Source organism: Gobio gobio (assembly GCF_949357685.1).
Source record: "Gobio gobio genome assembly, chromosome: 12".
Taxonomy (NCBI): Eukaryota; Metazoa; Chordata; class Actinopteri; order Cypriniformes; family Gobionidae; genus Gobio; species Gobio gobio.
The window spans coordinates 24,201,186-24,217,880 of record NC_137105.1 but is presented as its reverse complement, the minus strand read 5'-3'; the positions used below and the strand labels follow the sequence as shown (position 1 = coordinate 24,217,880).

The window sequence follows — 16,695 nt, the reverse complement described above, 5'->3', positions numbered from 1 at the left end:
TGTTGTTTATAGTATTACAGTTAGTTTCTTTCATTTTCTTGTGCTTTGATATAATTCTGCAACTGCCAGTTGTTGTTATTTGACATACATTTGTGTCAACAAACTGTGGCAAGATGTGAACTGGGAGGAGAATTAATACGTTGTCATGCATTTCAACTGAATGTGTGTGTGTGTGTGTGTGTGTTGTAGGAGATGGTATTTTCAGTAGGTTAGAGAGGTTAAGAGACATGGAAGGGGGAGGGCCACAGCCAAGGTCAAAGGGTAGTAAGCTAACAATTACTTTCTATCTGGCAACATTATATTCGCCTTTAGGGAAACAACAGCAGAAGTTACAGTAGAATACATAAGGTATTCTACTGTAAGTACCCCCCCCCCCCTCAATTTGGATTATTTAAACTAATTTCTTTTTCAGCTGCGTGTGATTTCCATTCAAGATCTTGAGAGGGAAATGAGAGAGAAATGTGTGTGTGAGGAAGAGGGGGGCCGGGGGTGTTCGAGGGAGGAAGTCCAGCTTGGCAGGGCAGGGCAGGGCGTAAGCGAGAGAAGAAGAGAACAGCAGTGCAAACTACATAGGCTTGAGTTAGGACAAAGAATAGCCTGGGAAGAAGTAGATGTGAGAGAGACTCTACAGCAGGGAACACAACCGCACACACTGCCTGGGCATTTAGAGTTGTTGCAGGGGGAATCATGGCCTCTCTGCTGTTGGGATCTATTTGTGTTCTCTACATCTTGTCAGGATTCACGCATACAGCTTCCTCGCAACAGTTTAACACAGTCTACAGGGTAAGTCCGCTCTTTATGGCTGAGAAAAAAATAAATGTCTAATTTAGCATCACATGCCAAAGGTTTCAAAATAAATATACAACTAAAATTATTCACTTTAGTTTCTTTATTACATGTTATACTTGTTTGCAAATGCTGCACATATACATCGTTCTTTTTAGCTCTGTATGTGCTCAGAATTATCAGATACTAAAGACAGCAATCAAAAGAGATTTCAATATGCTCTAATATTTTTAGGCTATGCTAGTTCGTATTGTACGTCAGTTATGTACCTCATTTGTGTTTCTATCTCTCCTGAAGAATTATATGGAAAATATCAGAGATAAAGTTGCTGCTTTGAACCAATGTTTGAAAAGCGCTAGGCCATATAAATGAATTTAACTTAAATGAAACAAAAAATCTGAACTTCAAGAACAACTTTAGAGCAATAGCATTTTTCTATGGGCTGATCTGAGATGTTGAGAGTCGTCAAAAGTTGTTTATCTAGAGAAAATGTTTTACTAGGCTGTTTGGGTGTGGACTTGTGTTGAATGTAACATTACATTAAACATCAGGTTCAATGTTAAACATGCTTTGAAAACAAACAGGTTAAAATGGTCTATATGGAGCAAGGGGTTTATGCGTCTTATGCTCTGTAAATTTGCTCCCACCCCCACCTACCCAACCAGCAGCTGTTGACAGTCTAGAAGGTCTAATAGTCACTCCCCACCGGAAATGCAACAGAGAGCGAATGGAGGCCATCTGTTGGGGTGGGGAGACAAAATGCCCTAGTGCGTACCCAAAAGAGTGGGAAAACTTCTTTACTGATACATTCCCTGCGGATCAAAACAAATTCAAGTTGTGCTCCAAAGCCTAGTAAGCTAGACCATTTTATGGCATTATAGACATGTTTCTGATACAAAGGCTGTTTCTCAAAGCAGGCAGCAAAATGATGCTGCCTTCTAAGTAACCTTAATCAGACAAATTCTAATAAAGTAAATGTTCGTTATTTTATATTTCATTGAATACCTAATGTTTAATTACAATTTAATTACAGTAATCAATGTGTATGTTATGCTTATTAGGCTGTTAGCCTAGCAGAAACTGTTATAAATGGGATATTACAGGCCAAAATACAAATCTAGTAACTGGTTAAGAGATTGCCATTGTTACCAACATAAACATTGTTTTGTGAATCTAGACAATATAGATGTGATACTATGCAAACTATGAGGGCTTTCACACTGGCAGTTTAGCTCGAAACAGAGTATGTTTGCATGAAAAATTGGTAATCTGACTGCTGTCATTGAGACTGTGAAGTGCATGTGGTCCCGAACCCGAGACTAATTGGAGGAGGTTGTCTGAGTTTGGTCACAATAGAACTGTTGTCAGCATTAGGTTGCAGCAGGAATGAAATCAAAGGATGGATTTAGTCGCAGCAGTAATAACATTTATTAAAAAAACTCAAAATGTAACAAAAACACTCAGAAATCTCAAAAACATGAACGGAACAAAGACTGAATCAAAACCAAGGCTATAAATACACAGAGAGATGATTAACATAACTCAGAACAGGTGTGACTTAAATCAGTAACCAAGGAAAGCACACAGACAGACGGGCAGGCAGGTAAAACCAAACCTAGAACACAAAGCAACAGAACATAAACCTGATGACAACAGTGACGTGATTTGAGTGAATGCAACTTAGACTCAGGCCCTCACTTGTTGAGGAAGTAAATCATATGCAAGACATAAACTCGCAATTCTGAGAATAAAGTCAGTATTATAAGATTAAAAAAAAATCACATAGCTTTACTTTCACGCTATTCAGTAGTACTATTCATGCATAGCCTGGAATGCCTTGAAGACAGACTGAGTGAAATATCCCATTGTTGTTATATTCTATATCTTATATTTTGTTATATTCTATATCTATATCTGTCTTAGAACACTGCTTGGCCAAATTTGAGGACCAAAACTAACAATTACACTCCTAAACTATAAATTGACCAAACAGAATTCAAATACAGTATGCAAACAGTGCTGAAATTCAGTTGTCCTCTGTTTTTATGATCTGTTATGTGTTTCTTACATGATGTGGGGTTTCACTGGAGTAATGTAAACAATGTGAGAGAGGAGAGAGAGAAAGTTAGAGAGTTAACGTTAAAGAAGAAAATGGCTGAGAGCTTTTGTGTAAATTTACATTTACCCATTTATTTACATTTTAACCTGTAACACACATTGTAATTTTACAAGTTTACATTTTATGAACTAATGCATTCCCTGGGACTCTCTTGTTTCTGCCATGCTCTACTCTTTGAGCTACAGGAATGCATAATCATGTGTGTTGCTGTGGACCCCTACTATTCCAGTTCGGGGCTGATGACATTTTTGATTACGATTTACCATCCAGTATGGTAACAACCATACCAAGTTAGATTGTAACATATGCAAGAGCCAATCCTAACACTGATAGCCAGTCATGTCACTGATATTCTTGTGTAGCCAGACTTTTGACTGTCGGCATAAAATCTGGTCCACTGCTGTTTATTCTGTCCAATATCTGCCTTCTTAAGCAGAAAGTATACTTCCCTTGTTCACGTTCCACTCCATTATGAAATTTTATGTCGCCACAGTCTATGATGTCCGTGCATACTGTTCGCATGCAGCCTGATTTTTGTGTGCAGACCAGTGTTGCCACAGCTACTTTGAAAAAGTAATCTGATTACTGATTACTCCTTTAAAAAGTAATTTAGTTACTTTACAGATTACTTGATTTTAAAAGTAACTAAGTTAGATTACAAGTTACTTTATTAGTTACTTTCAGCAGTTGCAGACAACACCTCTGCAGCCTCAACATAAAAATGACAGCCGTTTTTGCCAACACTCACTTTATTGGAAGTGCATTTTTAACAGTAACGTCAACAATGTATCTCCTGACATTTTAAGTTGAAATAAAAAAATTCTTCCTGAAAAAATAAAACATGTTTTAATAAACAATTTAATAAAGATGGTCTTTCTTGACTTCACTTAACATAAATACTCTCCCTGAGCAGGGTTTTTTTCCTGGCTCAAAATGAGGCGGAGGTGGTCAAATCCTGCTTGGCCCAGTTGACCTGAGGCTCACGATTTTGCCAATTAATTGTCAGTTTTAGGGCTTTGTTATACATTTTTTGTGGGCTTCGATCATTAAATAATTATGAATTTAATCCCTTATAAATGTGAAATGTAGTCTAGCAACTCTCGGTAGACCTGAGAGCTGGAAAAACCAAACTCTGGTCAGGCCAATCACAGCGTGTGTAGAGTCGGTGTGCGGGCTTAACATAATGACGGCACGTCACGGCAGAGTTTCGGAGGTTCTGCGTGCTACTAGTCAACAAAGAAGCTGACGCACAGCGGTCTTTTGAATTGGCTTTGGCTGCAACTCTGGAAGACTTGGAGTTAAGCTTTTCTTTGAGAAAAGAACAAAGAACCGCACTGAAGTCATTCTTAAGAAAAGAAGATATGTTTGAAGTTTTGCCTACCGGATACGGCGAAAGTCTATCAACTAACGTTAGCTCGGCTTCACCTTCTTTGCTCTGGTTGGTTGTGGTGCTCATGGTGCTATCCAATTGCATGCAGAGGGAATTTGAAAGACAACCGTTTATCCCACCCCTCGGATTGAGCCCTGTCAATGGTAAGTTTCCAGACCCAACATCTTGATGTGGGTCTGGCTTGTCAGGCTATAAGATTACAGCTAACACCTTTAAATATTTAAATATATATTCAATTCAGTAAATAACTGAAACAAGCACAACAAACTGGCAAAATAAAAGGGTTATAATTCATATATGTATGTATCATGTATGATTCATATATTTCTACATCACTATAGAATATCAATACATCTGTGTTTGTGGAATTAATGGTCACTCTTTTATTTGTTAAACACAATCCAGAATCCACTAAGTACACTCATTATAGAAAAAACAATAAATTAATACAAATATATAATCATAAGCTATGACAAAAATATATATTAAATTAGGTGAGTGGATAGTTAAAAAAATTGCAATTACAAAAAGTAATTCTTGAAAAAAAATCTTTGGACTAATTTTATAAAATCTAAACATGTTAATGAAAAGGTACAACTTACTTTGTGTTCTAATTAAATACATTTATGAAAAAAAATTATATTTAGTTTTTAATATATATTTATATATGAATGTAAATAATTATATGGGCCTACACAAATAATATAAAATTACAAGATGTATAGTTTATTGTAAACGTAATGTGCAACTCTGTGAAGGGACAACAAATATATGATAGATACATGAGAACAAGATATTTTTTAAATAATCTGCATAATAAGTGCACAAAACAATGAAAATATATGAAACGCTTCAAAACAGAGCGGCAACAAATCGCTTATGCGCATCCCGGGTGAGAATGATGCGCTTAAAGCAACATGGAGTCAGAGTGCGCAGTGCTGAGCGAGTGCGCATTGAAAAGTTCACGGCAGAAAGAGAAGATGAGCGTTGAGCACACAAATCCTAGTCTACTATGTATATCGGTCCAAAAGTTCACTGATTATTTGTTTCTTCACAGTTTTAAATACCGGTTATTGTGCGTGTGATGCTAATTAATAGTCATTGTGTTGTCACCCGGGTAGCGAGCAAAACATTGTTCAAAAACCGCTAGATAAACTCCAGGAAGAGGAGAAAATTATTTTATCTACATATCAAGCATTATAACGGGAATATATCATATTGGAGTGAGCTTTACCGTTCTGCTGACTGGACGCGCAGTTTGAATGCTGAACGGAGAATGATTGACAGCTACAGTGGAGACATTCAGCTATGGAATGGCTTTAGATGACTTTGTACTAGCAAATCATAATATACTAATAATGATTGCTGAAGGATCATGTGACAATATATATTTCTGATGATTATTTAATTATCACGACATGCCTAATCTGAACAAGTGACTGCCTGTCTTGAGTTTTGTCGACAGACGGAGGCGGCTTACTGACTAATGCGTTACTGGCAGACGTTACTGCGTTACTGTTACTGTGCGTTCACACCGCCGCCGGCGAGAGCGTCAAACTTCGCTCTGGCCGCCCTGCCATCGACGCTGTAGAAGATTCGTGGACGCGCTGCCGCTCTGACGTAGATCAAATGCTTGGTCTTTTTTGAAACAGCATTTAAAGGGGCTGCAAAGCAAACAATCATGTTGATCGGCGTTTGTGCTGACTGACCACAAGTGGGGTATAACCGTATAATATAACCTCATGAAATCATTTAAATGTGAAAGTTTAAAAAAAAAGCAGATCGATGGAAAGAACTTAACAATTATAGTTACATGTTTGCTAACGAAATAAACCAATTAAAGGCCATTTGCGTGGTGTATAAATAATGTTGCGCATCTTCTTATCAAACCCGCCGCACCAGCAGTGATCAACCTCTCCTCCATTTTGCTTGGGAACTAATGTGGTCGGAACCAAAGTTTACAGCGCTGCGTTCTCTAGAATCATCTCAAGCGGAGCACTTCTACATTCCCATTGGTTGCCGCCGGCTGCCGCCGAAGCGCGTCGTAGCTCATTACCATAAAGTTGACCTGATTCCAACTCTCCTCGACACCCCAAATCGTCCAAGACGCGCCGCGCCGCTCTCGCCGGAGCTCGCCGCCGGGCGCGATATTTTTTTTCCCAGGATGGTAGGGGAAGGTTCCGCCTTTTTCGTCAATGATTGGCTAGAAGGGCTCTCCTCCGATTGGTTATTTGATTTGGCCGTGAAACGTCATCTCACGTTCATGGCAGGCCAGGCTGTCGTGTGCGTGCCATCAGATTTATATTCCAAGTTCACATGGTGTATCTAGTTGAGGCAAACACTATGGGTAAATTGACTGTACAGTAACTTTAAAGCCACACAGAAATGTGGTGGTTAAGGGCCACTGTGTCATGCTAATGTACTGATTCGTCCCATCTTCTATAGAAACAATCTCTTTCCAAAACAAATAACATTTGTTAGCCATTTCAAGGTAAGGATTACACAATATTAGTGCATCAACATTAACTGTATGTTAAACATTACTAGTAATTATTGTGTGTGTGTGTGTGTGTGTGTGTGTGCGTGTGGGCGTCGGAAGCAAAAAAAATGTGGGTGGGTCCTCAGAATTTTTTTACTGGAGTAACGTTAGATGCCAATTACATTAAGTACAAATATACCGCTTTACTTGGTAAACGTATAGGTCGGAAAGACAAAATTACGTAAATCTTCATATCATTGAGAGTGACAGTAGTGTAGGGGTAAGACGTACGGCATCTAGTTTTGACACAAATCGACCCGCGGTTCGAGTCCGGCTTTCGCCGAAATCAATCTTCTCCGTTTTCCCATCACATATCAAATCGGAAAGGCATTTATTTTCAATACAAATTAAGAAAATATTAGAAAAGTGGAAATAAAGCGTCTAATATGTGTTTAATAATAAGTGTTTATCGATTAGGGGTAGGTAAACAGACATGTGCTGAATGTTAGAGACGATAAAAGAGAGTGGGTCCAATATTATTGATCGTAAAAAGTGGGTGGGTCTTGTCCCAGAACTTGGAGAACATCATACCGGATCATCTTGAGGTTAGGATTAGGTATAAATCAACGGACAGGGAGAACAGCTCCAGTAATAAATGGTTTTGGCGCAGGTATTGAGAGGTTAGGGTTAGGGTTAGGAAACAGCTAAGACTAATCTAAACAGGCTATGAAATTGTGAACTTGAAATATAAATCTGAAGACACGCACATATAGCGCTTTTCTTAGTAGGCTATGTTGGATTGACTTCGTTTAACGACGATCAAAACAGACTAGCTGACAGCCTGCCATGAACGTGAGATATATAACCAATCGGAGGAGAGCCCTTCTAGCCAATCATAGACGAAAAAGGCGGTACCTTCCCCTACCATCCTGGGAAAAAAAATATCGCCCGCCGGGCTCCCATTGAGAATGAATGACTTCCGGCCACTTTGACGCTCTCGCCGGCGGCGGTGTGAACGCACAGTTACTGGTGCAGACGTCTGCGGATTATGGTCCTGGCGAAAATGCGTTACTGGTGCAGACGTCTGCGGATTATGGTCCTGGCGAAAATTATGTCATGAAGCGGAACATGGACAAGAGAAGTAAAAATGTTGCATGTGCAAGTGATTTGAGCGCTCAAAATGTCCTTCAAATATGAATATAACTCTAGCCAACTCTGGTTTACATTTATTTAATGTTTAAAGGGGTCCTATTATGCTTTTTTCACTTTTTCAACTTTAGTTAGTGTTTAATGTTGCTGTTTGAGCATAAAAAAGATTTGCAAGGTTACAAAGCTCAAAGTCCACTCCAATATTATATTTAACAGAATTCACATTCCAAGAATTACAATGAACGGCTACAGTACATTTTTTCCGGGCTTTGTCAAGTCACAATGTTACTCATTTAAATAATCCCTGTGGTTGAGCTGCATTAGAGAAGACAGTGTTGTCGCTATGTCAAAGAGACACTGTTTTTTCCATCCCGTTTCCAAAACTCATGTGTTTGACCTCCCTAAGGCTGACGAACTTGGGTTAGTTCACCCAAAAATTAAAATGACCCCATGATTTACTCACCCTCAAGCCATCCTAGGTGTATGACTTTCTTCTTTCAGATGAACACAGTCTGAGTTATATTAAAAAAAATATCCTGGCTCTTCTTAGCTTTATAATGGTAGTGAATGGCGGACCTGAATTTGAAGTCCAAAAAGGTGAATCCATCCACCATAAAAAGTAATGCATATGGCTCCAGGGTGTTAATAAAGGCCTTCTGAAGTAAAGCGATGCGTTTAAGTAGAAAAAAAATCCATATTAATAAAACTTTATAAACTAAAACAACTAGCTTCCGACAGACGGCTGTATGCATCGATTTATGGCGAAAGAGTAAACCCTGAACTGATGCATGGCGTAATGACGAACACGGAAGCACAGAGGATAGAGCAAAACAAGACATCCGTCACAAATTAGAAGTCGAAGAAACAAGAATTTTAAAGAGTAATGTTGGAGGAGCTTGAGTTTGTTGCACAGCCCTATTTGTTTGAACCGCGAGAGGCGTAAAAGCTTTCGCTACTCTTTTGGCGTAAATCGACTTACGTCGGCTATCTGCCGGAAGCAAAACATTTTAGTGTATTTTTTAAATATGCCTATTTTTCTTGCAAAAAGCCATCGCTTTGCTTCAGAAAGCCTTTACTATGGATTACTTTTAAAATGGATGGGAGCACATCCCTGCTATCCAACATTAGTCAACTCAAGTCAAGTCAACTTTATTTTTATGGCGCTTTTTACAATGCAGGTTGTTTCAAAGCAGCTTCACAGCGTCAAACAGGAAAATAATGCAACAGAATTTGATTCGACTGTACAGCCGCTCTGGAGAAAACGGTGATGTCATCTAGCTCATTTCAATTATCATACAGTGACAATGTATGATACATAATTTGATCAATAATTGTGATCAATAATTTAGCTTATGTATTTAATTTAGTAATTACATTTATTTGGATATTTATGTTTTGTGTCCCCAACTGAGCAAGCCAAGCCAAAGGCGACAGTGGCAAGAAACCAAAACTCCATCGGGTGGCATAATGGAGAAAAATAAACCTAGGGAGAAACCAGGCTCAGTCGGGGTGCCAGTTCTCCTCTGGCCAATTAACAAACAGTGTATGATTATTATTCTGGCAACTTTACAGGTCAGAGGTCATATTAGATCGGAATATTCGAAAGGTCGGAGTCATCACGCCAGAGATGGGTTTATTGAGGATGACATGTCGATTAAACAATTATAAAATAGGAATATTCGAAAGATCGGAGTCATCACATCTGAGAAGGGTTTATTGAGGATGACATGTCGATTAACCAATTATTAAATAGGAATATTCAAAAGTTCAGAGTCATCATGCCGGAGACGGGTTTATTGAGGATGCCGTGTCGATGAGGCAATTTCAGGGGGAGTCTAATTGACACGGTCTCTGCAGACACTTCAGGGAGGCGTTGGTCATGTCTGGGCGCAGGTCCACCATCTGATTTGGATACGGCCCGGATCCGGCTGACTGCAGTAAAACTCGGAATAAACAGAGAGACTGACATTAGCGTAGATGCCATTCTTTTTATGATGTAACGAGTACATCAGGTGTTATGGGAAGTGTTCCTGGTTCCGGCTGACCTAGCTAATGCAGCCTAACAATCATTTAATTGAAAAAATATATAGGTGTTATGTGTATGCCATAGTAAAGAGATGTGTTTTTAGTCTAGATTTAAACTGACAGAGTGTGTCTGTTTCCCGAACAATACTAGGAAGACTGTTCCAGAGTTTAGTTGCTAAATAGGAAAATGATCGACCGCCTGCAGTTGATTTTGATATTCTAGGTGTCATCAACTGGCCAGAATTTTGAGACCGCAATAGAGAGTATAATGTGTTAAGAGCTCGCTCAAGTACTGGGGAGCTAAACCATTTAGTGCTTTGTAAGTAATAAGCAAGATTTCAAAATGTATGCAATTTTTAATAGGGAGCCAGTGCAGTGTTGACAGAATCGGGCTAATATGGTCATACTTACTGGTTTTAGTAAGAACTCGAGCTGCTGCGTTTTTGACCAGCTGGATTTTGTTTATTAAGCGAGCATTACAATAATCTAGCCTTGAGTTCATGAACGCATCAACTAATTGTTCAGCATTTTGCATTGAAAGCATATGCCATATGTCAGTGTTTCCCAACCACGATCCTGGAGGCACACCAACACATTGCACAATGCACCTTTTGCATGTCTCCTTTATTCGACACGCCCATTTCAGGTCTTGGAGTCTCTGATAATAAGATGATCATTTGAATCAGTTGTGTTTGATTAAGGAGACATGCAAAATCTGTAGTGTTGGTGTGCCTCCAGGATCGTGGTTGGGAAACACTGCCGTATGTTACAATCCATGCCTGTCCCGGACTCCATTTCCCAAGTTCCTACCTATCTCACACCTGAATTCACTTCCTCATCATCTCTCCCGCTCTCCCTGAATTCCCTGCACCTGGTCGTCTTCGTTAGCACTTCCTTTATATTGACTCACTCCTCTGGTAGAATGCAGTTTTACAGCTGCTAGAAATGTGGCTTCTCTCCTTGAGAGAAGGGGAGGGTTGGGACAGGGTTTTTTTCTCATCTGGCCTAATACAACGAAAATAAGCTGAATGATGATTTCAAGCTACATCACAAGTCAATGTTTTTGTAGACCGAAGTTATTACATTTTTTAAAGCTGCTCCTTTTGCTTGCAAGTCATTGAGGTGGGGTTGTAGTATGTACTCTTACATCACTTACAGGTTATAAAGTTTACTTTAGCTATGTGGGAGCTCTTTTTTTTCTGTCATTTTTCCAAAATCTCATGTTAATCTGTGAAGTACACACCAGCTATTTAACCCTCTAGGCGCCACGGTCGAGTTTACTCGACAAGATGCGGCACTGAATAAAACGGCCGATTTTGTCAAATAGGGTGTCAAATTTCGTTCGACCTCCCCTCCAATAGATGGCAGACATGTCATACTTCATCCCCGACTTAAAAAAACGTCATGCTTCTATACAAAATCTTCGAGCAAGAGGGCATTGAAACAGTGTGAACAAACACGGAGCTAGTGTGTGATTGAGCCATTTTATCAGAGCAATATTGTCAACGTCAGCGAATATTTGCATTATATTATTATTATTTTCTAATGGCATCAATAAAGCTTACCCGCAATGAAGTGTTGGGTCTTCTATTCGCGGACCCTGATTATGAAGGGGAATATCTGCCTTCAGAATATGACGATGATTCTGAAAGTGACAGTATAGCCCTACACCAAGCACAAACGGTGAATCCTTTGCCCAATGTAGATGGTCATTTGCCCAATGTCAGTGGTGGAAACAATGTTTCCCGGGGTCGGAGTGTTCATCGCGAAGTTAGCAGGTGTGTTAGTGTTGTGGGGAACTTTTTAGAACTTAGATTTTTACTGCGCTAGTCATGAAGCTTTGTCTTCTGACCGTGTGCCTCTCCTCAATCGCGGCGACAGTATTGTGGTGGGGACTTTGTCTAATGCCACTGGGTATGTTAGACGAGGTCGAAGTATTCATAGGACAGTTAGGGGGCAACATGGAGGCAGGGTGGGGAGTCGCAATGACAATGACACTATACCGAACTGTGCACACTCGGCGCACGTCTCTCGTCATCTCACTCATGATCTTTTCCTTGCCGTGGCGAGTGAGCTTTTGAACTAAACAGGTCTTGTCTACTTGTGTTTGTGTGTCATATGAATAATATACATGTGCCCCATACATGGAATCAGAGTGCCTACTGTATGTAGTAAATGGAAAATCTCTACAGCAAAAGGCCAACCGCTACATTCATTCGGTTTGTTTCTATCATTTATTAGTAATGATTTACAGTTTGTTTACTATTTACTATTTACCTGAGCATTCAGTATTGTGCAATATAGCATACAGAAGGTGAGGGACATTTTGGGGGCAAAGAAGTGCTGCATTTTATCATTTAAACATGTGACTTTTCATGAAAATTCTATAATCCACGATGGCCACCACCATATGACGTCATAATATGCAAATTAGATGGGAAAATGTTATCCCTACATAAACTTTGGGTCATCCTTAATATTTCTCTAATTTACAGAAAGTCTCTATCTTTTATTACTTTTAAGATATAGCCTTTTGAAATTAAGATGTCAAAAACAAATGTTTTAGGAAAAAACCTCTGGCGCCTAAAGGGTTAAGACACTATTGACTGTTTTCTGAATGATATGTCTTAAAGTACCATTACCATTAAAGGAGAACTCCGGTGAATTTTTAAGTTAATCTTGATCTTTATACCTTTGTGAGTACTGTCTATAGAAAAAAAAACGAACCGGATTGGTGCTTGCAGCACGGAGCTGTTACAGTTAATGCCTAGAGCTCCCACTCAGCTAATACGGCAGCTATGTGGGCATATACATAAAGAGTGTCTTTGTGCCTCTTAACCGACACAAAATGCAATTAAAATGTCTGTCCAACATGAACAGGGCCCTTACATGACAACGTGACAGCGTTATGAACCATTTCTTCTTCACTTGTGAGCCGATCATCACTCTTCACACACACAACGCTCTTCCCCCCTGGACTATTTACATTTTACCGGCTAAAACTGAGTTCCCACGGACTTCAGCGCAAGACTACAGCTTGTCGTCTAAAACACTATTTTGGTGAGTTTAAAGAATGGCTAAGTTGCTAAAAGCATCCGGTTGTCATGTCCCATGTCCCTGTTCATGTTGGACAGACATTTTAATTGCATTTTGTGTCTGTTAAGAGGCACAAAGACACTCTTTATGTATATGCCCCCATAGCTGTCGTGTTAGCTGAGTGGGAGCTCTGGGCATTAACTGTAACAGCTCCGTGTTGCAAGCACCAATCCGGTACGGGTTTTTTTTCTATAGACAGTACTCACAAAGGTATAACAATCAAGAATAACTTAAAAATTCACCGGAGTTCTCCTTTAAGTGAAATAATAGTAATAATAAATTATTTCTCCTCGTTGTAATTGGGCCCCCTCTAGACGTGTGAGCATAGGCACATCTCTAATGCATAAATCCGGATTAACTTTATAATAGATTAACTTTATAATAGATTCATAATATAAACATTTATAATATAATATAAGATAAGGGAATAGGTTTTTCACTAAGATTTATATTACATCTGTGGCATGTTGTGGTGGCTATAGTTTCTATGTGTAGGATGCTATTTTTCATAACTAATGCTATAGATAAAAAATGTTAACGTTGGCATTATGCTAATAAGGAGACATTGGTCTCACCTGTAATTGTTTTTAATTACTTGTTACTTATTAATTGTAATTCCTTTGAATGTGGATTTTGCAAAAATAAACCCTAAATGGTTCACTTCAACCCCCCAATTATTATTGATGTAGTCAAAAACTCTCCAAATGCTTTTGTAACCAGAAGCTTTAGCTTAGGCTTCCTGAAAATAAGGAAAGTACTTGAGATGTTTTTTTTTTATTTCAAATTCTCATGAACTAATACTCTTTTCAGCTGTGTTAAGACTTAAAGCAGATTGCCACGTTTCAGTAATGTTTTATATCCTGGTAATGCATACATTTAATCACTGCATTTGTCTGATTAAAGATATCAGGGAAAAAAGCAAGAGTATTATTTCATTCTGGGCTCCAAAGGGTCAGCCCCTTAAAAAGATTGCCAGATCAGAGGAGGAGACAGTGGAAGAGGTAATGACAAAACAGGGAAGAAGAAAGCATTAAGTGGAGCAGCCATTGGTATACTTTTAAAAGTGAGTGGTCAACCACATGGCCATTCATCACCATAGGCACCACCAGCTCTTACTACTGCAGACAGGAGAGCTCATGTGCCCATCAAGGTTTGACAGATATGAACTGGCATGTAAAAAGTAAAGGGCATCAGGCCAAAGAACGTCTCGGTTACGGATGTAACGGATGTACGGATGTTACGGATCGAAGGAGGGAACGGAGACGTAACGTTAGTGACTAACGAATGGGGGTTTCACCTAGAAGCCAATCATCTTCGAGATCTTAGAAAACGCCCAATGGCAGTGCCAATGCCATGGGCATGCGGAATTTGCATACGGAACTCCGCCCCACCGTGTGGGTATATAAGGAAGTACGTGGGCAATATCGCATTATGTTACCTGCTGAGGAGCCAAGACTGAACTCCCGGCCGTTCCAGCAGTACAGCGGATGTGGCAAAGGGACGTTACGTCTCCGTTCCCTCCTCAGGGAACGAGGGTTACATCCGTTAGCGAGACGTTCCCTTTCGTTCAGTCACTACGACGTAACGTTAGTGACTAACTATCCCAATATAATTACGCCCCTCAGCTGTCTTCCAGGGCCCTGCGTAAGTGCGAGTGCCCTGTTGTAAGACTAGTACGGACGAAGGACTCCCACTTATCACAGGAATACCAAGGTACACTGAGAAGCATATTCCAGTGGAGATATGCCAAGATGCCTACCCGTAGGGAGGACTTAGAGAGTACACATATGACCCGCTAAGGGCTGCATATGGGAAACTCTGGGGTACCAGGCAAAGGTGGATTTTTAACCCCAGGGGTGGCAGGGACTTGCCAAGGGAAAGACACCTGCTCACAGAGGAGGCTTACGGTGGAAATGCACGTGTGGGGGTCGCCGGAGGGGAACCCTGCACACGGGGCACCTGACCCTACCCGTATGGAGGACTTAGAGAGTACACATATGACCCGCTAAGGGCTGCATATGGGAAAATCTGGGGTACCAGCCGAAGGTGGATTTTTAACCCCAGGGGTGGCAGGGACTTGCCAAGGGAAAGACACCTGCTCACAGAGGAGGCTTAGTGCCTGGTCCTTTACCAGCCACTAGTAGAGGCGAGTACATAGTCGGACGCTGGCTCCACTCAGAGATTGTAGAATCTGGCGAATGTGTTGGGTGTCACCCAGCCTGCAGCTCTGCAGATGTCTGTTAGCGAGGCGCCGTGCGCTAGAGCCCAAGACGAGGCCACACTCCGAGTGGAGTGGGCCCTAACCCCAAGGGGACACGGTCGACCTTGCTGCTGGTAAGCCAAAACAATGGTGTCCACTATCCAGTGAGACAGCCTCTGTTTCGAGAGAGCTCTTCCCTTCCGCTCTCCACCATAACAGACAAAGCGCTGGTCTGAGGTCCTGAAACACTGCGTCCTGTCTATGTAAGCGCGGAGAGCGCATACTGGACAGGGCAGTGCCAAGGCTGGGTCTGGCTCCTTCAAAGGCAGCGCTTGCAGGTTCACCACCTGGTATCTGAACGGAGTGGTGGGAAACTTGGGCACATATCCGGGCCGGGGTCTCAGGATCACGTGAGAGTTGGCCGGCCCGAATTCCAGGCACGCTTCGTCAACCGAAAATGCTTGCAGGTCCCCTGCCCTCTTGATGGAGGCCAATGTGGTCAGTAGCGCTGTCTTCATAGACAAGAACTTAATATCGACCGACCGCAAAGGCTCAAAGGGGGACCTCTGCAGAGCATCTAAAACTACTGAGAGGTCCCAAGAGGGTACGAGGGGAGAACGAGGAGGATTTAGTCTCCTAGCTCCCTTCAGGAACTGAATGACCAGGTCGTGCTGACTTACCTTTTTGTTCTCCAAGAGGTTGTGGTAGGCAGATATTGCGGCCACGTAAACCTTAAGGGTGGAGGGAGACAGCCTTCGCTCCAACCCTTCTTGGAGGAATGAGAGGGCATTTCCAGGGGTCTTCTTGGCGGGAAGAACACCAGGTGACGAAGAGGTTCCACTTCAACACATAGGCATGCCGAGTGGACTCTGCCCTAGCGGAAGTGATGGTAGCCACCACCGTAGGTGGTAGGGTACTCAAACCTGCCGCGTCCCATGCAGGAGCTACACGTGGAGGTTTCAAAGATCAGGACGCGGGTGCCATAGGGTGCCCCGTCTCTGAGAACATACTGTACCCTTAGGCCCCGGCCCCATCAAGGGTAGAGAAGGTGGAGGAGGCCACCAAACGGTCGCAGGAAGCACGGGGACTTCCGGGAGCGCGTGATCTCCTCATGCACCTCGGGAGCGAAAGGCATTGGGGGCGGGGCCCAACAGCTGTCGGGCGGCAAAAACCGATCGCGCAACCACGAGCACTCGCAACAGGGCGGAGTTAACATGGCAGTCAACTCTAGGTCGGATCAGACAGCGCTGGCACACCCGAAGGCGGAGCACAACCTAATCGTCATCCCCAAAGGACTCTAGCCCACCTTGGGATGCGGCGATCGACATCTCAATGCTATCTGGAGCGTGAACGAAACAAACGAGGCATCAGAGACGGGCCGCTGTTTCAGTCCAGCACTCGCGGGAAGCAATGTGAGAGAGGGGGGTGTGGCCCGCGGACGTATCGTGGGG

General features: G+C 41.6%; 1 protein-coding gene across 1 annotated transcript in view; it reads left to right on the top strand.

The window, feature by feature from the left end:
• Nucleotides 1-514: 514 nt before the first annotated feature.
• Nucleotides 515-16,695, top strand: part of lama4 (laminin, alpha 4) — a 186,382-nt gene continuing 170,201 nt past the window's right edge. Inside the window, exon 1 of the mRNA XM_079831493.1 lies at nt 515-783. Coding sequence (XP_079687619.1) covers nt 688-783 — 96 coding nt within the window. The 5' untranslated portion in view covers nt 515-687. The remainder of the gene's footprint in view (nt 784-16,695) is intronic.